Raw genomic sequence first — 24,720 nt, 5'->3', positions numbered from 1 at the left:
TTTGGTATTCAGAGGATTTCTTTCCACTTCTCCCTTTTAAATAAGTCAAGCCTTTGTATCTAAAGAATCTTCAAGATCTACCTGTTCCTTATTCTGCCTAGGGAGTTAGAGTGACAAAGAAACATATCTGAATGCATACTCCCTAACAGTCCTCACTGTTATGAAATGTGCATATACACATACACACATTTATATATATTAAATATACATGTGCAAACACACACACACATATATGTGTATATATATAGTGTGTACACATACATATGTTGAAATTCAATGATCTAGGGACAGAAAGTCACATCTTGGCACAGTTATTACATAGTTACCTTAGCTTTAGTTGACCCTAGGCTTAATTGGTCTTTTTCCTTTCCTTTCCTTTCCTTTCCTTTCCTTTCCTTTCCTTTCCTTTCCTTTCCTTTCCTTTCCTTTCCTTTCCTTTCCTTTCCTTTCCTTTCCTTTCCTTTCCTTTCCTTTCCTTTCCTTTCCTTTCCTTTCCTTTCCTTTCCTTTCCTTTCCTTTCCTTTCCTTTCCTTTCCTTTCCTTTCCTTTCCTTTCCTTTCCTTTCCTTTCCTTTCCTTTCCTTTCCTTTCCTTTCCTTTCCTTTCCTTTCCTTTCCTTTCCTTTCCTTTCCTTTCCTTTCCTTTCCTTTCCTTTCCTTTCCTTTCCTTTCCTTTCCTTTCCTTTCCTTTCCTTTCCTTTCCTTTCCTTTCCTTTCCTTTCCTTTCCTTTCCTTTCCTTTCCTTTCCTTTCCTTTCCTTTCCTTCTATCCCAAATGTTTTAATAATCATCAATTTAGAGATCCTACAATTTTCCCTTCTTTGTTCCTTTTCTGTGCATTAATTGATCCCTTTGTCTAAAGTTTCCATCTTAAAGTTTTGACACTGAATCTTGGTTTCACACAGTATTTCAAAGATAGTTTGAAAATCTACTCTATTAAATGGAAGTACTCTGTTTGCAAACAAGTTTTTAAGATGCCTTCTGTTGTCTACAGCCTAACTAGGTCACAGAGATGTTCTTTTATCTATCTTTAGGAGCCAGTTTATCCAGCATGGATCTTCCCAAAAACGAAACATGAGTGTTTTTATTACTCTAAACACCTTCATACTCTCCACCCAACATTGCCAAGAATGGTGCTATAAATTGCATCAACATGACACAAGTGATAGAGGGAAAATATGTCTACTTTTCCAAAGTAACCCCTGCTTGGTTTGACAGATGCATGTACATAGACACAGGCATATACACATACACATTTGGATAAGACCACCGCTACAGAGCCAAGGCAAAAGGTAGCAGCCTTGTTTAAGATGAAGCAAAATTCAAAACTAGTATTTTAGATTAACTCCAAATTCAGAAGAAGCTTTCTATACAATCAGTGGAATACATAATTTTTGTCAGAGGACAATTATTAATCTTTGTCACACTGTGACATTAGAAAGTATCTGAGCATTCTGAGGTGTCAATTATTCTGGAAACCTCAGTAATTGTTGAAATTTGTGCTCCTGCTAAGAATCAAAAAAAACAAACAAATAAAAAAACTTAGATTATATCCATAATGCAGTTCAGACAGTGGTCAGAGGCTTTCCTCCCCTAAATCTGCCAGGTAAATATCGCTGGGATTAAAACAAAGAAAATAAATTAATCTCCACCTTCTTATTACAATACAAAGTGAGAGAAGCCAGGAAACACGGCACAAAACCTGATGGTACACAGTGTCCTTAGATCACTTGGCCATTGTTTTCTCTCACAGCAGCACATGCTAATGATACAAAGAAGTTTAAAGTTTTTGGCTTTGATTTTTCATGTCACAACCATAATAAATGTGCACATTATTGTTTGTATTGCCATATCCTTTAGATGCACCGCCAATTTCTAGAGCCTGTGCATGTACAGCCAAGGACAGGACTTTGCCCACAAATAGCTTGGCTAAATTAAATTAATCAGAAACGTTGCCACACGGAATCAGCTGCTAAGTAGAGTGTCATGTTACAACATGTTTATGTTTCAAAGATGTTGTATGAGTCAAACCTGATTTAAACCACCATTATCACCACAGGAAGACCAAAGATTCTTTTTTCTCCACTAGACAATTTAATTCTGCTTTAAATGTTCTTCATCTTATATGGGCCTAAGCAGGACGTGCTCAGTTTTATTTAATTAAAAAAAAAATGCAACCTCCAAACCAATGAACTAGACAATAAATTGTTAACCCCAGGAGAACAGGAAGAAATAAATATATTTGTTTGTCTGTTTGTTTTTTTTAAGGAAAAAAAAAAAGAAAGAAAGAAATATGTTGAAGAACGAAGACACAGGTTTTAATGTGGACAATACACAAGCCTCTCCCTTTTCCCGTTGCCTGCCGCCACTGAGCCCTGTTACAAAGCCACACAGAACGACACCATTTGGTGAAGAATTCAGACAGCACCTCTCACATTTCCGCTATGGCCCTCCTCCTATTGGAGACATGGAAAGTTTTCAGGGGTCCTTGGAAGGAGGGTCTCGGAAACGCAAGAGCATGCCAACAAAAATGCCGCCTTCTATTGCTCTTGAGGGTTCCTCATCACCACCCCACAGACCTGAAGATCAAAATGATATAGGGTCTTCCAGTCTTCCCTTGGTGTTTCAACAGCCAGTACAGCCCAAGTACAGTTCCCAGATGATTGACCTCTGCAACTTTGGTTTTCAGTTCTACAGAACTCTGGAGCATTTTGGAGCCAAGCCCATTAAGCAAGAACCAGTAAAGCCTAACATGGCATGGCCCAGTAGTCCAGCATTCATGCAGGCTCCTTACCCTTATTATCCTAAAGTCCATCCTGGCTTAATGTTTCCTTTTATTGTGCCCCCAAACCTTCACTTCAGGAACCCCATTCAAATGAAAAGGCCTCCAGAGCCACCCTTCAGGAGGGCAGAAGTGAGAGAAAGTGGTGAAAATAAACAGAAAGTGGAAAGAGTAGATGTCAACCTTCAGATAGATGACAGCTACTACGTTGATGTTGGGGGTGAACAGAAACGCTGGCAATGTCCCATGTGTGAGAAGTCCTACACATCCAAGTACAATTTGGTCACCCATATCTTGGGGCACAGCGGCATTAAGCCACATGCTTGCTCCCGATGTGGCAAGCTTTTCAAGCAGCTGAGCCACTTGCACACTCATATGCTTACACACCAGGGCACGAGGCCACACAAATGCCAGGTGTGCCACAAGGCTTTCACTCAAACCAGTCACCTTAAGAGACACATGATGCAACACAGTGATATCAAGCCTTACAACTGCAGGATCTGTGGCAGAGGTTTTGCCTATCCCAGCGAGCTGAAAGCACACGAGTCCAAGCATGAGAGTGGCCGAGAGAACATTTGTGTGGAGTGCGGTCTGGACTTCCCCACCCTGGCCCAGCTGAAGAGACACTTAACAACCCACCGTGGCCCAATACAGTACAATTGCACTGAATGTGATAAGACCTTCCAGTACCCAAGTCAGCTGCAAAACCACATGATGAAGCACAAAGACATCCGTCCCTATATCTGCACTGAATGTGGCATGGAGTTTGTGCAGCCCCACCACCTCAAACAGCACTCCCTAACTCACAAGGTAAGCCATCACATGTTGTCTTCTCACCTTGTATCAGACAGTAGCACAAAGATTACAGAATGCTAAAGATCCACCTACCTCCACAGAGGGAAGGTGACCAGTCTATAAAGCCTCATGCTGGCGATTTGCTGGCAGTAGGATTTTGTGCAGAGCAGAAGTCTTAGCAGTACTGACAACAGTGGAAGCTAGATGTCTCTGAAAATCTTAAGTAAAAACAGAAAAGTAAAAGTAAGTTTACTTTATAAAAGTAAAAATGCAAAAACATTTTGTTATAAACAGGACTTCAATTAAACCACCTGTATTGCTTCCCATAATTGCGTTCACATCTCTGTTTCTGGGATTTGTTTTCAGAATGACCTTCTGTGAAATAATTTGATTTTGCAGAGCTGTCTAACTCCTAAAAGTTTTAACAGAAATTTTCTTCTGAAATATATATGTATTCTTTTGCTTCCCTTAATTGGGAAGTAGGTGGTATGCAGTAGGCTGTATGTACGCAGCAGAAGAAAGCATATTATTACTCATCAGATTTTGAAGAATCATTATAATGAGACATTTAGGGGGAAAAAAATAACCTAAGAAAAATTCCTGTTTGTGTAGAAATTATTCTAAATGCCAGTTAATGGAAGTGGACAAATAGGACCATAATCCCAGCCAATTTGTATTAAGTGGCAGTCTTACCATGGCTGTCAGTAATGACAGCTATGTCAGTTTTGACTAGGAGTAAGCTTTGGAACACATCCAGAAAACACCACCTAAAAAAATGTGAAAATATAAATGCTGCATTCAAGAATGTCTGAAACTATTATCCACCATTATAAAAATGTGATAAATGCATAAAAATGACATATTTTATAAAAATTGTTTCTAGTTTTGAGTATGTTTTTCCTTTAACACCCATTTTAGATTTATATGAAAAACATTAAAAATACAGAAAGCTACAGCATTTCAGTCTTACAGGCACATTTTCTTTTGAACAACCTCTACTTCCACATTTGCTTTTTCTTCTTTACTATGCTATTACCATTTCTGCCCTCTTTGGAGATTCCCTGGTCTTTGGATTTACCATACAAAATTCTATTAATTTAAAACATCGTAGTTTTTTGTCATAGGAAATGCAATGTCCTTGAGCCTTTAGAGATCTTCTCCTTCTTTGTCCACAGCTGCAGGTGGATTCAGCTGTGAACATAATTAACAGTACTTAGCTGCCCAAATGCAGCCTCAAATCAGATAGCTGGATGCTGAGAGTCGCTGTGGGTGTTCACAGTTTCAGATCTGCAATTAACTCTATAAAAACCACTGACTGGCACAAAAGAGACTGGCATTTCATGTTTTCTTTGTAAATGCGGCCTACAGGATGAATAATTGCTCTTGGCACTTCACTGGTAAATCTTGACTACTTGCAGCAAGTTATACTCGAATTCCTAAAAGGTTTAGTGGAAAATTCATTGATTTTTGTAGCATGTGAATGACTCTGAGAAGTTGGCAGTTAGACCATATAAGTATGACCAAGAACACTTACCTGTTTATTGGCAAACTGATTGTATGGTAAAGAGAGTGACAGAAACATTCTGTAAACACCACATAAAACAGGACAGAAACATCCTGTAAACACCAGATAAAACAGGTCACTCCGTTATGGTTAATGCAAGTCCCGCAAAGAGTAAAAATTATTTTCTCTTCAGTGAATATAATATGTAGATCATTATTTGGTGATATTGCTTAACTACTTCTCAGCTATCTCTGATTATTCAATTGTTTCTTCAAAACAGGGATAGATCTTTGTTAGAAGCCAGTGATGTTAAACTACCATAGTCAGGCACTTCTTCAGTCTCTTAACTGGTTAACTTTTATTCTTGGTCCACAAGTGTTCACATTTGACCAGTACCTTACATAAGCTGTAGAGAAGGAAAGAGAAGCTGTGCTATTGACTATGTCTCATGGATTTGTAAATTTAGCAATGGAAACAAAACTCCTTATTTCATTAAGCTTAGATTTTGTTTTCCTTCTCTGCTTCTCAGACTCTTGTAAGAACTTGCCAAGAAAAAAAAATATGTCCATTACTAGAGCAAATGATGTTAAAGGCAAAATAATTGCTTACCTGCTTTGCTAATGCAGAATGAACAATTCATATATTGCCATACTGAAAATGTAATCTACAAACTATTCCTTTTTTTTTTTTCCTGTTACAGGGTGTGAAAGAGCACAAATGTGGAATCTGTGGCCGGGAATTTACTCTGCTGGCCAACATGAAGCGACATGTCCTGATCCACACCAATATCAGAGCATATCAATGTCATTTGTGCTTCAAGAGCTTTGTGCAAAAGCAGACTCTCAAGGCACATATGATTGTTCACTCTGATGTCAAGCCTTTTAAATGCAAGGTAAATGTATCTCCTTTGATGGCAGAGGCATAAACTCACTGAATGTTTCTGGAATATTACCACCTTGTGATATGAAAGAATTAGAAAAACAAGACTCACTAACACATTCTATGGCTATATTTAAATTAGCATAAAATAGTCCAGTTTCCTTTCTTGATCCAGGTTCTGCTTAGGTAGCACAAAAAAATGGAGTTAAATATCTGTGATTTACTCCCTTCCCCTTCAATATCAGTAACTTTCGTCCTGTAGTACTCTTTTTTCCACTTAGTGAGCATTTAAATGCCACTGAGGTTTGAGGACAAAAAACATATCTGACATTTGCCTAGTACAGCCACCCAAACAGAAGTTTAAGTGCTTAATAGCTTGAAACACTGACTAAACACATAGATCCTGCACCCCACAGAGGACCATGGAAAAGCAGCAGCCAGCACTTCACACAGTGATGCTATGCAACAGTTCAGGAAAAGACTCAAAGAAAACCACAGCAAAACAGAAGTGCAGAATGGGCCAAATGTAATTACCTGACTAAAATTCAAGGCAGGATATCAGTATCATAACAAATCAGCCTCTAAGACCGTCTGGAAATGCCAGATTGCAACATTCCTCCAGCACTTTGGAGGATGACATTCCCTTTCCATCCCCTCTTGCCTCTCATCCCAATAAACTTTGGAGGCCTTGGTTTTCTTGACTGCGTCATCTCTAATCTCTTCCTTATGAATTATTCATGTTTATTTTCTTACTCAGTATTGGACACTACATCTGTTCTCCTTGCTGTCTTTCTGGTTCATTACTGTAATCATACCTTGCGAAGCCAAAGACTGTGAGCTTTATTCCCACTTTTATCTGCTCTAAGAGGGCTGTAAATATGGAGAGGAGCATATTACTCTGTTTACACCTAAGTAACAGAAGATTGGTCTGGAAGCCATTTCTAGAACTTTTTCATCCAACATCTTTATGGAATTAAATATTTTCTTAAATTGAGTCTTTCATTTAGAAGCAAAGGAGGACGAAGAATTTGTAATGGAACAATTCTCTCTTGAAAACTATAGACCTTCAAAATGTCATAGGAAAATACTGCTTCCAGCAGTAGTTTTAATAGAAAAATATCAGAATTAGTATTTCTGAATTCTTCATTTTGCTTTGATAACATTGAAGTGTTTCACTTTGAAAAAAAGTAAAAACAAAGCCTTTCAACTTTACCATTTTTTCATTTAAATTTATATCCTATTAAAATGTTATTTTCTATACTAACACTTATTCTATATAGATAAAATAATTTTTGTTGCTGAAATACTTGGGTAGTTCCATGCCGAGTCTGCTGGAGACTTTCATTCTTTAAATACACCTGTAACCCTATGGCTTTTTTCCTTTTTGGTCACTCATCCTCTGACCCTGCACATTTCAGAAAAGAAAATCTATTGTTTGATAAGCTTTTCTGGATGTAGTATCTTCACAGAATCATTAGAATCCATGCTATTTCTGAGAAATGTGTCAGTTAGCTGGAAGTTTGTGTTCATGCTAGGATTTGATGATGACAGGCTATTAAAACTTGGAGATGTCAACAGTGTGAGTCAGGAACTGGAGTACCAACAGTATGTTTTCCAGCCAGTAACAAAAGCTTTTTCGGAACACCTGTTTTTCTTATACATTTTTTAATTCTTTGTCCCCACCCAATGTTCCTAGGAGAGAAGAAACAAGTAAGCACAGTGAACCAGCTTCATCTGTGGCTGTTGGTTTATGAATCAACATTAGTGTCCCTGAAGTGAAGATCTTAGTGAGGATTAGTGAAGATCTTGCCAATAAGAAAAAGGAGAACCAGGGTTTGCTCTATGGCATTAGGAACATCCCTTGCCTCCCTGTCAGAGCCCTTGAAAGTCTCACAAGTATTTCTGGCTGGTATTCAGAGGGTTAAGGCAATGACCAGATAGCAGCCTTTTGGCACCAAGCTCCTCCTCGGCAGAAGGAAGGATATAGCTGTATGAACAGCCTGCTTAACAATGGCTCACATGTCCCCGGGGAACCGCCTGCAAATAGATTTCATCTTGCTTTCTCTTGTACTTTTCAAAGCTTCCTGTTTTCTCACGGTCCTTTTGGACAGTTTACAGTCTTTCTCCCTCTCCCTCTCTCTTTGAGGAAAGGAACACCCTTCTTATGAAGAAAGAAAAAAAAAAAAAAAAATAGAATGCAAGGGAAAGAGAGCACAGCAGTAGTCTTTCTACTTCACCACATGCAATGGTTTTCTTTACCTTTTTCTCACAGAAGGAAAAAAAAGAAAGGAAAAAAAAAAAAAAAGGAGGCATTCCTATGTGTCTAATCACAGCTAAGCACAGACTATCTGAATGAGGGAGTAGCAAAGAGCTGTCCCTTCTGTTTCCGCATCCAGCTGCAGCCTGGATCTGTGTTTGATTTTTCTCTGAAGAGCGAACATCTCTTTAGCTCTTAAAGGCCTGAGTCCGTGCTTCCTTCTTTATTTTTGTTTTAAACAAAATCACTACTTCTGAAAGAGTTGTACCAAATGGTTCAGAATTGCTAATTCTGATTTGTAAAGGAAGCTCCTCTGAAATTAACAGTTGCTTTAAGCGATACAGTCAGTAATGTTCCAGACACATAATAAAGAATGTAATCAAGCTTTCTCCAGTGCAGCCAGCCAAATGCACTTCGCAGCAGAATTTTTGAAATCTCTTTCTACTACTGTAAATATGTAGTTAAAGGTGAGCCTAAACAATTCTGGTTTATGGTCACAGGTCAAAATATCTTCTTTGCCAAGTAGGAAGTTGCTTACATATTTCAGATGAATTGGGCTCTGCTCCGGTGTTGAAGCAAGGTAGTATGAGGCATATTCCATCTTCATTCCCATTTGGTAATGTTTTTTCAGAAGTTCCAGTCCATACCACTTCTGCCCATTGCTCATAAAACTGTGGGTTTAGATCAGGAGTTAAACCCAAAGAAAATATGAGCTATAAGTACTTTTGGAAGAAACAAAACAAGACTGGCAAAAGTAGCAGGGTGATACTCCATGCAGCAGTTTAAGAAGACGAAGTCTATTGTTGAACTAATCCAGCATTTCTTGCAAAATATACTGAAGTCTTTTTCACCAGCCAGTGCATCAAAGTGTGTTCAGAAGACTTACAGCTGAGGTTTTTCTCTTCAGGATGTGAATTTTATTTTGTCTTTACTGGAAAGCCTAAGGTCCACAAGCAACTACGTTGTTTCTGCTATTCCAAGCTCTCTTGCATGAACGTTACATCCCTCTGAGTGCTAAGATGCTCTGTGGTGACTTCTGGAGATCTCTCCCATGGCTCTGGGTCATCTTTCACATTGCTCACCAGTGGTCCCAACCCTGTCCCATCAGAGAGGAAGAAAACATTTTCCCCTTCCTAGTTTGGTGTTCAGATTCAGGCCACATAGAACCATCATTCTGAAAACAATTCCCATATCTGCATTTCTTTCATTTTCCTGCCACACCTCTCTACTCTGGCACCATTTCCTCATGTCCCCAGAGGACACTGCAGGACGATAACACATTATGTGTCTCTAAGACAGTGCATGACTTTGGGAAATGGAAAGCCTACCCTCTTTATTCAGACACAAAAAAATGTTATGCTGTAAGGATCTATCCTTTAGGAGGTCCCCTCTCTTTTTTTTATAAAGAAAGAGGAATAAATGTTGATTATCCAGAAAAAAAATATAAATTTGCTCCTACTAGACCAAACTTAATACTTCATAAAGTATTTTTATGTGAAAAATAGGTTTTCATGAAGTACTCTAGCCCTTCACCTGTTCAATCGGATTTTCCTTTCTTAACAATATAGATGAAGAAGTGAAGACCTAGCTATCAGAAAGCAAAAGCTAGTGAGAATGCAGGTCAGCCACAATACAAGCAGGTAACCAGAAGCCTTCTGCTAAGAGGTTGTAGAGAAGTATTATTATTGACATTCTTATAGACAGAGAAATATTGACACATTGAATACAGTTTAAGCAGCTGTCAAGATCCAATCAGCTGCTCTTCTTCCTTGTGATTTTTCTGTGCTCCTCAGTGCTTCTTCTCTTTGTTTCCTCACAGCACTTTCAGAAGATTTTTGGTGCATTCTTTTCACTGAATATAAGTCATCAGCTCTCTTTGAATGCAAAGGAGAGACAGTTCTCTTTCCTGAGTGGATGGATGACTCTTGGAATCTGACATCTTATTTTCATAGATTACTAACTCATTTTCAGTGGCTATTTTTTTCCCCACTTTCTCTGTGAATACTTTGCTGATAAATTTGTTTGCTAGAACATTCATTTTAGCAAAATCACAGAGAGAAAATTACAGAAATAATGCAGCTCTAGAAAAAATATTTTTAAGCAAGTGAGTATTTCCAGAAATTTTCTCTCTGAAGCATTCATTCAGCTCTAGTTTTTATTTAAAAATAATACCCCCGATTTTTTTTTTTATTAGATAGCTGTTTTTCCATTTTGGTTTCAAGAGCAAATGATTCAATACTACTTCACCTAGGTTCATTTCACTACTTAGGTTTCATTCAGATATTGCAGCTGATGGCTGTGTGAATTTGAATCAAAAAGTACTATGCCTGACCTTCTCTACTGCCAAAATAAATTGAGTCAAAATTTGGTCAGATTAGACCAAAATTTGGTGGAACCTCAGTAACCACTTTTTAATCATTTTCTCCCAGAAGAGTACACTCCTTGAAAATTAAAATAAAATAAATTAATCTGTTACTCAGGGATTCTGGCTTACATAGTAACGGGGATGGTAACAAGATGACTTTGATGGTATGACTATTTATCTAAAATCAATCCAAAAAAGGGGTAAAAGTAGAAAGCAAACACAGAAGTTTACATGGGATGGAAACAGCCACTTGAATATGAATAAAATTATAAATCCTGATAAGGAAAGACCAGAAGACAAGTAAGACTAGAAGCTTATAATAGTGATGTCAAAATTCCATGTCTTGAGTACATTTGATTTATAAGGAAGGAGACTACAGAAGGACCCATCTAGAAAAATAACAACAAAGAAGATAATACTTATTGTTTCATCAAAGGGAAACCTGAAGGATCAATGTCTCAAGCTGTCAGGAATGTGTTTCAGGGAAAGCTGATTCATTCTTGCGGCTCCATGACTGTTTAAATTCCAGCTTACTCACCAGAGACACCAAAACATAAAAGCTGGTAAACAGAAGATGAGAAGAATGTGGGGAGCAAGAAGCAAAGAAAAAAAAGGAATTGCTTTTTCTAGCTTTAAGCAAAATGTGCAGTCATTTCCATTACACTAAAGGAGAAGTGATATTCTGCTTGACTGTTTCATAAAAACCTTTCATTTTATCTTGTATCTCCATCTTTGTCTGACATTCTTCTTGATTACAGGCCAGATTTACAGACTACAAACCAAATAGCTCACTGAGACAGAAAGTTAAACTGAATTTCATTCAAGTTAAGAGCTTTTCAGGTTACGTACTGAAGTCTCCCCCCTCCTTAAAACAACACTCCCTGGTTTTAGGGAATATTTGACCATGTGTCTCTCCTAGTCATCAAATTTTTAAAATGGCAGCACCGCAGAAAGCCCTAGATGAATCAAACTCAACCACATATTCTTGTCTTTATGGTTTCACTTGTGTCTTTGAAAAAACAAGATGCAGCCAGAAGCAGCTAAGGCTCAAGCTGAGAAGGATAGGTTACATTTGCCTTTAAAATATTCTCCCTTGGAAATACTCCTACAAAAACTAACCATTTTTATTTTTACTATTTTTGACAGCTGTGTGGAAAGGAGTTTAACAGAATGCACAATTTAATGGGACACATGCACTTGCACTCAGACAGTAAGCCTTTCAAGTGCCTCTACTGTCCCAGCAAATTCACCTTGAAGGGGAACCTAACAAGGCACATGAAAGTCAAACATGGGGTCATGGAAAGAGGATTTCATTCTCAAGGTAATATTTATCAGCAAACTTGTTCTCTAAGAGGTTTGAAAACACATATCAGTAAGTCTGAAAAGGCTTTGTACCACAGATCTACAATCTTATATCATAGATCCAATGCTATTGGAAGAGATTGAAACCTGATGCCTGGGAGGTTATCATTAACTATCCATATTACTGCAGTGCTACAGATCAGAGGTACACATCAAACTAGATTTCTAATGAGACAGAGATGCAGACTGAGATGGAGTAATAGTCGGAGAAAAAATGAGACAGCACTTGTGAGCACAAAGGAAGTCATTTCAGCACACTATATTGCCATTTTCAGGTGTTAGGGAGAATACAGTCAGTAGTGCTAAAGCACAGTATTTATGAAGCCACACCAAATGTTCTTGTACTTAAGTAGAGGGCTCCCCGTCTTCATCACTGTGGGGATGGTGCAATATCCACAGCACTGCAGAGCTTCTTCTAGCATGTGGGTACCCCTGACACACAAATGACAGTGAGCTGGTGGAGTCTCATCCTTAGTGAGACTAGCACATGTAGCTGGCCAAGGGTATGCTTGGAGGATGTAGCTAAAAATGCATTGACCGTAGAATCATTTAGGTTAGAAAAGACCCTCTAAAATCATCAAGTCCAACTGTTAACCTAGCACTGCCAAGTCTACCACTAGATCATATCCCTAAACATCACACCTGCATGTCTTTTGAATACCTCCAGGGATAGGGACTTAACCACTTCCCTGGGATGACTCAACTACATTCCTGACTGAAGGTGTAGTTCCATCATTTCTGAATAAATTTTTCAGTTTTGGACCAGTTTGACTCCTGAATGCTGACAGACCACACCCTAGCAACCATTGACAAGAACACATTATTCCTCAGACATATCTGGTTAGGAATTTATAGTATTTCTCTCATGCTTGAGGTACATCCACATGTTTTTAACATGAGAATAAATCAAAAATCCATTCAAAGCTGACAGAAGAAAAAAGTCTGGAAACTTTCACTGGTCTTTCTCATTGCTTATTGAATTCCAGATTGGAATGGAAGCCTGAATAGCTCTATGTACAGGAGCCTTTCTGTTCAAGATGCATTTATTCTGTGCCATATCGATGCATCTGACATTAATCAAAGACTGTAAGTTCATATCCAATTTACAGAGACACATGTGAATGGAGGAAGGCAATCCTCCCTCATCTCAAAGTTTATGGGCTTTTGACAGTTCAGGGTATGCGGCAAAGTATTTCCTACCTCTGACCCAACACATACACTTCCTAAAATCATGTGCACACATGCTATCTAGAGAAGTTAGGATACTAGGGAGGATTGTTTTGAGCATTTGAGTATCCAAGGTATTTTGTTTGTTTAGACTGTCTGGATAAATAACTCTCTTGAGGGTAATAATTATTGCAGCCTAAAATTTAGGCTTTAATGCATCCTAATGTGTATGGAAAACACGTCTTGTAATGACATTTGGGACAAAATTTACAAAGATCCTAACAAGTAATGCTGTAAATATCTCTTTTTTCTTTTTTTTCTTCCCCCCCCCCTCTCCTACCACACCATGCTAGTTACATGATTACTTGTAATTGAAGACAGCCTAAGTGCTTTTCAGTGTACAGCAATTCTTCAGTCCTTTAGGCTCATCAGCCACAAGAAAATTTGCAAAGGCTGCCACCTGCTCATGAGCCGTTTTAACAAACACAACACAGTTGCAAAGTAACAGCTGTATCTAGAGAGGCTGGAGGCTGTATAAATCCTGCAGACAATGGATCAAATTACTGAGAAGAAAAAAAAAAAAAAAAAAGCTAAGCAAGTAAAATAATTTCTGCTATAGATTTTTGCTGCTGAGTGAAATCCTCATCCCAGTTGTGTCACCATTTTTTAAGTTAAGGCAGACTGTACCTGTAATATCTGAATCTTCTCTGCATCCTGGTGGCAATGGCTCGGTTTCTAGCAAGAACAGAGAGGAGATGCTTTGACAAATACTAAGACAAAACAGACCCAGGACCACACGCAGTTTTATACAGTGCAGTTCAAAATCTTCATTTGGCTATGATGTTTTCCTCAAGCTGAAGCACTAACTATGTCATGAAGCTTTTCAGTGGCACTGGATGAGAGCAAAAAAGTTGAGGAGAGAGGACGTAGTGGACTGATAAGACAGGATAGTGTTTTCATTTTAGTGTAGTAACTTTGAACTGGAGTGTCCACAGAACAAACATATTAACACATTTTTAATCTCTCCCACTCCTCTGGAAAAGAGTGTGCAAAAACTAGAACTTTGATTTTGGCATGTGATGGTTTAGATCAAAGTGTTCACTAAAAAAAATAGGAAGAAGGAAGTGGGTAGGTTCATGGGCAAAAATAGTTTACAAGAGGCCAGACACTTCACTTTTATTCCTAGCTCTCTCGCCAAATGTCTGGCATGAACAGCAGAATGCTTTGTGTGTCTTGACCTGGTTGTGAGGTGAATCCAATAGCATTTCTTTTAACAGCATCTCAAAGGGGATGTCATGAGATGTAAACATTAAAGTGTTTGGAGATAGCTGAGTGGAAGACAGAGGTAGAATATCAAATAGAAGGCCACCTCAAATTTTCTGTTTTAACCATGTATCACATAGTACCATTTGCTATATATAAATTATTCCTTTTCTCCCCCCTCTTAACACTACAAGGTTTTGGAAGAGGAAGAATTGCTCTGTCCCAGACAAATGTCTTGAGAAGCTTGGAACAGGAAGAGCCCTTTGATCTTTCCCAGAAGAGCCAAGGGAAAGGAATCTCATTTCATTCAGATGGCGAGAGTGCCAAGGGAAGCTCATGCCAGGAAGAAGAGGAAGACAACTGCTATGAAGCAGAGCAGTACAGCCCTGGCATGTATCATCATGACAGCAACAAGCTATATACACCTCAAGATCTGTCTGGCAAACCAGACTGCATGATGAAGGGCTTCAGAGAGTCCTACTGCAATGAGAATGAAGAAATGTTAAGTGAGGGAGGACTGGAGAAAAGAATAGGGGATTCAGACAACCAGGAGAGCCAAGGAGAGAGAGACACTGCAAACAATAAAGAACACCTGAGCTTTAGATCTTTTGAAAAGGCCAGACTTGGCCATTCTCTCTCTGATTACTTGTATTTCAAGCACAGGAACAAAAGTTTGAAAGAATTATTGGAAAGAAAAATGGAAAAACAAACAATGCTTATAGGCATTTAAATGGACATTTTAAAACAGCTGGAAAACGAGAAACAGATATCTTTTAGCATGAACTGTAATTTACCAAAGCCTGAAATTTTGTAGTAGTCTTTAGAAATCAACAGGCTAAATCAATAAAAATAAATTAAGGTAAAATATGTACATGAAAACAATAAAGCAGTTAAAGGGGATAAAGAAATGCACTAGGTTTTAAAGAATAACATTTTTATACTTATCCATTTGATGTATAAACAGACAATGGGGTGGGTACAAAAGTTTATTTTCCTTTTTCTGTGGTGGTAGAGACTTATACACAATTTTCTACTTATCAAAAGCAACATACTTTAGTGTTTGATTTATTATCTGTTTAAAATATATAAGAACACTTCTAACCATAGGTGTCAAAAAATCTGAAAATAGTAAACATTTCACAGCATAAGCAAGAGAACTGTTAAATATGTAGTGCACGAAAGCGCTATCCCTTTCAGAACTAACACATGCACATACTTTCATTTACTGCAGTGAGTATGTTAGTTTAACGACTTACAGTGAAAAATGGGAAACAAATTAAGAAGAAATGCTAACTTTTGGTGAGATAGTGAAGTGCAATTTTTTATGGCTTTGAAAAGACTTGGTTTTTGTTATGGTCGCAGAAGCTTTTCCTCTGGCAAACAAGATGCTTGTATTTTGCTATGTTTCAGTCAGTATGGAAGTATTCATCAACTCTTCAAGTGAAATAGCATGGACAATGTTGACATTTTATTCTAATGTCTGTTCACACCAATGCATTTAATGAGCAGCAGTAGCACGTAGCATTTGCAAGTCTTGCTGTAATTACACACAAAACAAAGAGAGTCATTTCATTGAGAATATGATGTAATTTTGCCATTTATCTCTTCCAGTTTATCTTGGCTAGCAAGCTTGAAATTACGAAGTCTGATCAGACTTTATTTTGGAAGGGATGCCAAAAAAGAGCCCTTACAGGGCAAGCAATACTTGACAGAGAAAAACAGTTTTTAGATTTCCTCCTATCTGAGTCAGATTTTTTCCCTCATTAACACAGCTTGACCAGTAAGCTCCAAGCCTTACAGAAGAATTCCACTCATGCTGTTTTTAATGAGTCATTCCCAGCTTTATATCCTGTGATTCCCATGCAGTATAACAAAGATGTTGAAATTACATTTCATTAAGTACACTCCATCAATTGCATGAGTTGTTTGACTAGCACCTTGATTCCCACATCTTCAAGATATAAGACAAATGGCCCCAAACCATTCCATTGCTTATAAGGAAATAAAGATTTAATAAGTCATTTAATTATTCCTATGTAATTTTGAGATCACAGCTCAATAGTTTAAATCCCTATATAAGGTACATCATTTCCAAATATTACTACCTTCTTCACTTACCTGCCAAGCTCTTGATTCAGAATACCTTGTTGTAATGCTTAATATACAGTAAGTTATAATTAAATATAGTCATATTCTTATGGCTTGCTAAGGCTAGAAACCTGTTGCTGCAGCTCTCTACCATTATAAGAAACTTCTCACCTTACAGAAGTAACAATTCTCACACCTACCAGCTAATCAATCATATAAAACTGTGTTTGTGCACTCTGAGCTTGCAGGAGATGGTTCCGTCTTTCAGTATTTAAACTTGGCATAATAAAGACTCTGAATGAAAAGGAGAAAAAACTGTTGATGTGTGAAGCTTTAATGTACGGGTTGCTCTTCTAAATGTAATTAACTCTACAGCTGATGTACATACTTTTTTAAAAATAAAGAGGTTATACCAAGTTGATGTGGAATGTAAGTGAATTCAGGACAACTGAATGATGTCTTTCAAAATGAGGTATATTTCAGAGGTACACAGGCCATTGTTTTCAGTGAAGAGCTATTTTATTATATACATTTAACTTGTTCTTTGCTGCATAATAACTCATTTGAAAAAGGAGCTGTCTTTCAAGGAAATCTTGGTTGAGCAGAGGAATCAGAAAATTTTCTAGAGTAATATGCTCAGCTGCATTCTTTCTAGGACTAGAGGGGAAAAGACCAAGTAGATATTCAGTGTGATCTATGAGATTGTCTCTTAGAAATGGGACGAAGTCCTGCATTTACCCTCCTTGTAATTATCTTGCCTCTGCCAGAAAAAAATCCCACTTACTCTCAGAAATGTCTCTTTAAGGTGGTGTAGTTCCCAGCTCTGCACTTTTTAAGATCAGTCCTCTCCACCTTTACAGCCATATTAGTTCCTATGATAAAACAAATAAGCAACAAAATCTGGAACCTATATACATATATATATATATATATATTATAATGCATTTTCTGTAATTTCTGTATTGCAGATGAGTTGAACTTAGCAAGGCCCTGCAGTTCTGCCGGGAGTAGAGCAAAAATGCAACCCTTTCATAGCAAAGCATTGTTGTTTATAAAATGGAGAATGTTACAGGACAGGCAGACAATCCTTATCAAGAAACAAGTGGTTACATATCAAGACCATTCCAGAAAAATGGAACAAAGACGACATTTTCAGCAGAGTTCAACTCCCATTTTCTTATGTGAACTAGTGAGTAGAGTTTTCAGAAATGCCTAGTGGAGTTCAATAGTCTCTCTCTGTAGTTGAAAGTACTGTATATTACAGGAGTTGGTCTTGAATTCCGTGGAAAATCTATCTGTAGCAGATAACGTCCTAACCATGAAAATGATGTATTCTAAAAGTATACAGTCCAGAGTACCCCTACAGGGATTTCCCCCATAAGGAAAAGTGCCAGAGGTGTCCTCATGAAAGGAAATCACTGGAAAAAATTCTGGTTGTCTGAATGATTAACCCACACGTTTTCAATCTAACTTCCTCTGCAGCCAATTTATCTACTCCAATTCCACATCTCACTGGAGCAAAAGCAATTGACAACCATATACATACAGGAAGGTAGACAGGAGAGTAGCAGTGCTATTTGTGACTAATTTGTAATGTGCTTCACTTTTCTTACATTTTTCCTAGAAAGCAGAGAATATTATATTACAATAAGACTTTGAGACTGTGCCCAGTCACATAGTCACACTAAGCTAATTCACAAGCACCCAAGGTTAATTCATATTAGAATAGTAAACAACTCATCCAAAAGCCTAAGAAGAATTGCAAACAAAATTGGTACTGAGATAAGGAGACAAGTGTCAAGTGACCCAGGCAAAAGGATTAGATGATAGTCCTCTCAACTGCAGAACATAATACAGCTGAGTTTATGACACTTGTTATACAGAGGCCCCGGGGGACACATTAAAAGTGAAATAACAGCCTTCATTGTGAAGCACCTTGCTTTCCAAACATAAGTTATTTTCACACTATTTACATTGGCACCATTTTGGGAACAGACAGTAACAGCCTTTGCTTTTTAATAGCTTTGAAAATGCTTTATTGAAATTTGCTCTCATAATGAAGTTACTTCCCATTTCTAATTTTTGAGGGATTAGCTTCCTTGTTTTGCTTTGAACAGAGGCCCAGAAGTCCTGTAGAGCCATTGCTCCTGGACCTTGGGGCAATCTTTATTTATTTATTTATTTATTTTCTTTACTCCTTCCTAATCTGAGTCTACCTACCTTCTTCTTACAGCATGGTAGGCAAAATGCATCTATCTGACTCTTCTTTGTGATTTGAGTTTTCAACTTGTGATACCATATGAAATTGAAAAACAGTCTTCACGACAATATCTATATTAAATAACGTTCATACTGCTTCCCTCCATTACTACAAGAAGCCTAACTTCATTCTCTTAGAGCGCATCAGAGCAAATAAGAATGACCACTAACTAATACAGCAGAGATACGTTACAAACCAGATGCTCAAGAAGCCCCACTGAGTAAAAGTAAATGGACAACACCATAAGTTTGAGTAAATGAAGGCATGTAGATTGTTAAGCTGGAGATTTTTCTGCTGTTAAGAGGAGCAAGGAGAACTCAGCAAGACACTGCAGAACAGCATAGGTGGATGAAAAATCAGAAGTTGGGTTAGTAAAATTTACGGATAAAGAAATATGACCTATTTACTGAGAAAGATGAGTTGTAGGTAACTCTGAAATGATGTTTTGTGTGTGGCTACCTGGACTCAGCTATCTCCGTATGAACTGGAGTTCTCCTGGCTGCTGGGCAGCCTCTAGCCTGTGATGGCAAAGACAACTGCAATGTGCTCAGCAGCTCAAACGATAAAACTCTCTATTTTAATTTTATAACATAATTTTATCCTGTGCTGTGTATTGCAAAACACACTCTTGGAAAGATACCAGAAAGACTAATTAATTCTGTTATACTTGCCTTTTTATAACTCTGTTTCGGTCTCATGGCTATTCTTTGATTACTCTCTTCACATTGTGCTGCTGGACTCTGTTGTTATGAGTGTACAGTTAAGAAGTAATAAAAGTACCATTGCTATTAAACCAAGAAGTTTTTCATAATTATTAACAGTTTTGAAAATAAGCCATGTCTGCTTTGCTGAACTAGATGTATCAAAGCTAACATTTAGTACTTCTAACAGATTTTGCAGATAATGTGGTGTATATTTATTTCACACAGAACACTGGGCTATAATTTAAAAGCCCAACTCAAAATATGGACCAACTATTGGTGAATATTTATTTTCTCTCTTTCCATCTCAATAGTAAAAGAATATATGATGCATTGCATTAATTTAAACAAATAAATATATACCAGAGATGCTGCTGTACTATTGAAATTGATCTGGAGCTCTTGGCACCCTAGCTATTTTATACAGTAAACATATGGAGTTGGTCTCACAAGGCCATACTTCACTCAGCACCATTGAAGGGTGGTCCTTTTAAAGGGAAACCTAAAAGAATGACAGAAGAGTAGTTAGGAGACAAGGAAAGAAGGGTTGCCATGTCCCTTGAGACAGCAAATTCATTTTATTATTACAGACTGCAAGGAGAACACAAAAATACTTTGGAATGATCATGACATTTGTTAATTTAGCATTAGAGAAGCTAAAAAAAGAAAGGTGTAACCCTTACCTTAAAGACGTTTCAAAGATATTCATCTTATAAAAAGAGAGAACAAGACACAGATGTGTTAGAGTATTGAAGTTAAGGAACTAGGAATTCCTTTAAATTTCAGGAATAAGCAGAAGACTCAGAACTCAGAGGTTAGGAGTTCCTTTTGTTGATGGAAAACATCACTTCTAAGTGATGAGTAAATTATTGGATATGTTTTTTTTAATGAGATCTGGACAGAATTAGCATTATCAGACTTCACAGGGACCATTTACATTTGTTTTTGGACACAGAGAGAAAGCAACTGGAATACTGGTTATGAAATAATTCAAGTAATAAAGAAGATAGAGATATTCGGTTTCCAATTCTAAGAGGAATGCATCTTAAAAAACACAGAAGAGTCATACAAACACCAGAAATACATTGAGGCCAAATGAAACAGAAATAAACCTTTTCTTTCTTATTTTCTTCTCTCTATCTCTCTCTCTTCCTCCCTCTCGTTCTCTCCTCTCTTTTTCTTTCTGATTGCAATTAATAAACACAATGAAGATTATAAACTAGTTCTACATGAGGAGGAAGATATGTTTCTTTAGCTGGGGAATGACCTGCTTCATTCCCATGTGACTCAGTATAACTGATTCTCAGTTTCCTCTTTTTCAGTTGCAACAATATAATTTAGAAAAGATGTATATTTGGTCCTTTTTACAGTCTTACTTTTCATTTTTGTTGAAAACTTAACTGTGCTCACTTGGGTCTTCAAACAAACAAGAAGAAATAGAAGAGAAAGAGAGCCTTTGAGATTTTTCCAGGTCATTTCTGTGCCTTAGTGAAAAGTAGGGAAGAGCTCAGTGTATCTAAAGCATTGCTATGGAGACAGACAAATTAATACAGCTATTACGACATAAGTTAATGAACCATTAAAATGAAAAAAACCTGACACAGCTGCCAATAAGATAGGATATCTCTGACAGGAGCGATGAATACAGTCACTATGAAGTTGCAGGGTGGTAGACCTTGAACAGATTAAAACTTTAGTTTAAGTACCGTGACAGCATACAGAACTGCTTGTCAAACTTGTCCCACTCATACACTTTGCATCTTGTGTAGTTTGGTACAGCTAAATGTATTTGCACACTGGTTCAAAATACAGACCATGCAAAAACATATACAGAGTGCCAGTCATATAGATGTTGAAACAAGAAGGGATTACTGGTAATGCTGTACCCAGATATGATGCAGTGTTGGATCATATTCCATAAATTTTCCCAGTGATCAACCTACAAAGAAAACACAACTGAACAGAGAAAAGCCACTATGTGAATAAACTTTCTGATGTCTTATCATTCTCTTTTCTCTGTCTGAAAAAATATTGTATAGCCAGTCCAGTCTTATAAATAATTTAGTTTGAATAGAACCAGAAATCATTCCCTTTCAGTGAATTACTTCTGGCATAGAAACATCTCTTGTAGTGTGAGCATTTTTTTCAGCAGGCCTCTGCCAATTTACTTAGGTGGAGAATGTTTGCCTGTGTTTTTGGAAATGAGATTTTCTGCTTATACTGTACTTATTTCAGTACTTTACTACCCTTATCTTTCTCAATGGAAAATCATTAAAGAATAAGTTAGGACCGAGTCACTAATTCACCTGTTAAAAGACAAGGTGTGCTAAATGAGAATGATATATTTGTATGAGAATAAGAAATGCGTTCCTACCCTAAGGAAAGCTACTATATAAAATAGTGAAGATGGAAACAGCATAAAAAGGATAGACAAGGTATCACAGAAATGATTCTAAAAGAAATATAGATAATTTAGCAAGATAAGAGGCTGATATAAACCTTAAAAAAAAAAAGTAAAAAAAAAAAAAAGTACAAGAGTGATATCTTGCCATGGAAAACTGCAAGATGGTTAATTCTTCACAGACCTTGCCACATTATGCTACAAATTAAAGGACTTTCCTAGAAGTATGTAACTCTTTATCTCTTTGATTTGTTTCACAGGCCAAGATGAATTTTTTGAAACCAGTAGGTAACGAATTTATACAAGAGAGAGAATCAACTCTCCTGCCAGTCACATGAGGATAATGAAAATTGATAACAATGGTGAAGTCCTGCTGCAAAGAAAGTTACACAAGAATTGAAACAGGATTGTGCAGAGTAGCTGGAAGTCTGTGAGAGTAGCACTAAGACCAGAAAAGTCCTTGATAATGTAGGTCTGAAAAATACACTTGCAAACACTGCCAAGTAGCTTGGAAATAAATGTGATTTTACTAAGGAAAAAAATAAATATAAAATTAAAAACTACCCCCTCATAAAAATTTTTATTAAACTGAGATTAACTACATTGCAAGTACTTACAAGGACTGCATGAGTCAGACTTCACGTGAGCCAACAGTTGGAAGTAGGCACTGGCAAAAGTAATGCCACTCTCAAATATTTCCTACAGAAATGGCTGGGATTGCTTACGATAACAGTAGCTCATACATGCTTGCTACCATGACCATGTGGGAGGTGACAATCCCACAGCCAGCCAGCAGAATGAATCATGTGAATGGATCATACAAATGTCACCCACTCCAGTACAATCAGTCCAATCAAAATTATATCATCCCAACATTATGCAAAACTGCCTAATTTCACTCTGAATGGGATGAGGAGTCCTCAAGTAGCCTTTTGTGCTCACTCTTCTGTAACAAGTAGCTGAGGGACAAATACAACTTAAATAGGTGCACCCAATCTAAGCGAAGACACGGTTCGAGACCACCTGATGAAACTGAACAGGTAAAAGTGTACAGGACCCAATGACAGGTATCCCAGGATCCTGAGGGAACTGGCTGATGGAGTTGCCAAGCCTCTCTCCTTCATATTTGAAAAGTCCTGGCAGTCAGATGAAGTCCCCAGTTACTGGAGAAAGGGAAACATCACTCCCATTTTCAAAAAGGGTAGAAAGGAAGACATGGGGAACTACAGACCAGTGAGCCTCACCTCTGTGCCTGGCAAGAGCATGGAACAGATCCTCCTGGAGGCAATGTAAAGGCACATGCAGGACAAGGAGGTGATCTAAGACAGCCAGCATGGCTTCACCATAGGTAAACAGTGGCTTTCTATGATGAAGTAACTGCTTTAGTAGACAAGGGAAGACCATCTGATGTCATCTACCTGGAATTCTGCAAGGTCTTTGACATAGTTCCACAGTACATCCTGATCTCCAAATTGGGGAGATATGTATTTGACGGGTGGACTATTTAGTGGATAAGGAATTGTTTAGATAGCTGCAGCCAGAGAGTTGTGGTCAGTGGCTCTAAGTTCAGGTGAAGTCCAGCCATGCGTGGTGTCCCTCAGGGGTCCATCTTGGGAGCAGTACTGTTCAATATCTTTATCAATGATGCAGACAGTGGGATCGAGTGAACTCTCAGCAAGATGACACCTAGCTAAGTGGTGCAGTTGATACAACAGAAGAAAGGTGTGCCATCCAAAGGGTTCTGGACAAGCTAGATAAGTGGGCCCATGTGAACCTAATGAGAGTCAACAAAAGGTTGAGAAACCTCTCAGAAAGGTTGAGAGAACTGTGGATATTCAGCCTGGAGACGACAAGGCTTCAGACAGACCACATTGTAACCTTCTAGTACTTAAAGGAGACATATAAAATACGGAGAGCAACTTTTTACTCAGACAGATAATGATAGAACAAAGGACAATGCTTTAAACCAAAAGATGGGAGATTTAGATTAGATGTGAGGAGGAAATTCTTCATTTAGAGCGTGGTGAGACACTGGAACAGGTTGCCCAGAGCAGCTGTGGATGCCCCACGCCTGGAGGTATTCAAGGCCAGGCTGGATGGGGCTTTCAGCAGCCTGATCCAGTGGGTGGCATCCCTGCCCAGGGCAGAGGTGTTGAAAGTAGATGATCTTTAAGGTCCGTCCCAACCCAAGCTTTTGTTTTATTCTAAGACTTTACCAATGACCATCTGACGAGGACATCTATTCACACTCTTGATTTCGGCAGTGTGGTCAGTGGTCCTTCTATCTGAACTGTAGCAACAGATCCAAACCCTCTGCAGCATGAACCCACCCAGCTACTCATACTCTTAAGACTCTCGTATTTCCATTGTCCCAGTATTCTCACTGTGTGAGTTTAATAACCTTGTAGATAAATTGATTTGTTTCCTCAGTTTCTTATAATCACATGCTTCCAGGTAAATTTTTCCAAGGCTCTAATACTGTTTTGTTGTTGTTGCTGTTGTCATTGTTGTTCTTCATTTATTTGTTTGCTTTTTGTTTTGTTTTGTTTTGTTTTTCCATGTAGAACCAATTTTGCATGTATTATACTGTGTATCCTGAGGAGATCAAGTGTAAGTGATTACTTGCATGCATTCTTGACAGATGGTGTCACAAGCAAATTGTATTTTCTTATGCTTCTCTTTTTTCTTTTGTATTTTTTAAAATGTTTCCTTCTTTTTCCATTTTATTTTCTCCGGTTAACTCTTCAGGAGCATAGTACAGAGTGATCAGCTTTCTGCAAAGGACCCTAACTGTTTAGAGTGACTTAGTCTAAGTCCACTGCTGCAGTGCCATTTCCATTCTTATGAAACGCTTGAAAGAAAAAAAGGAATACCCAAGCATCACTGGCAAGCAGAAAGA

General features: G+C 37.9%; 1 protein-coding gene and 1 long non-coding RNA gene across 4 annotated transcripts in view; one reads left to right on the top strand and one right to left on the bottom strand.

The window, feature by feature from the left end:
* LOC310890344 overlaps positions 1-5,762 on the bottom strand; it is an 80,113-nt gene extending 74,351 nt beyond the window's left edge. The window contains exons 1-2 of the long non-coding RNA XR_014577205.1: positions 3,886-5,762; positions 3,668-3,792 (exon numbers count right to left, since the gene is read on the bottom strand). This is a non-coding gene — a long non-coding RNA (uncharacterized lncRNA). The remainder of the gene's footprint in view (positions 1-3,667; positions 3,793-3,885) is intronic.
* Positions 1-16,875, top strand: part of ZNF366 (zinc finger protein 366) — a 34,972-nt gene extending 18,097 nt beyond the window's left edge. For 2 of the 3 annotated variants that reach the window (XM_083819260.1, XM_083819259.1), the window contains exons 3-6: positions 2,268-3,589; positions 5,779-5,970; positions 11,726-11,900; positions 14,566-16,875. In XM_083819260.1, the coding sequence (XP_083675386.1) occupies positions 2,291-3,589; positions 5,779-5,970; positions 11,726-11,900; positions 14,566-15,101 (2,202 nt within the window). In that variant the 5' untranslated portion in view covers positions 2,268-2,290 and the 3' untranslated portion in view covers positions 15,102-16,875. Of the gene's footprint in view, positions 1-2,265; positions 3,590-5,778; positions 5,971-11,725; positions 11,901-14,565 lie in introns of all 3 variants that reach the window. The other variant, XM_083819261.1, reaches the window with a different exon arrangement.
* Positions 16,876-24,720: the final 7,845 nt, after the last annotated feature.

The sequence above is a fragment of the Anser anser genome (assembly GCF_964211835.1).
Source record: "Anser anser genome assembly, chromosome: Z".
In the NCBI taxonomy this organism is placed as follows: domain Eukaryota; kingdom Metazoa; phylum Chordata; class Aves; order Anseriformes; family Anatidae; genus Anser; species Anser anser.
The sequence above is the reverse complement of the archived record's forward strand: the minus strand, read 5'-3'. Positions and strand labels throughout refer to the sequence as shown.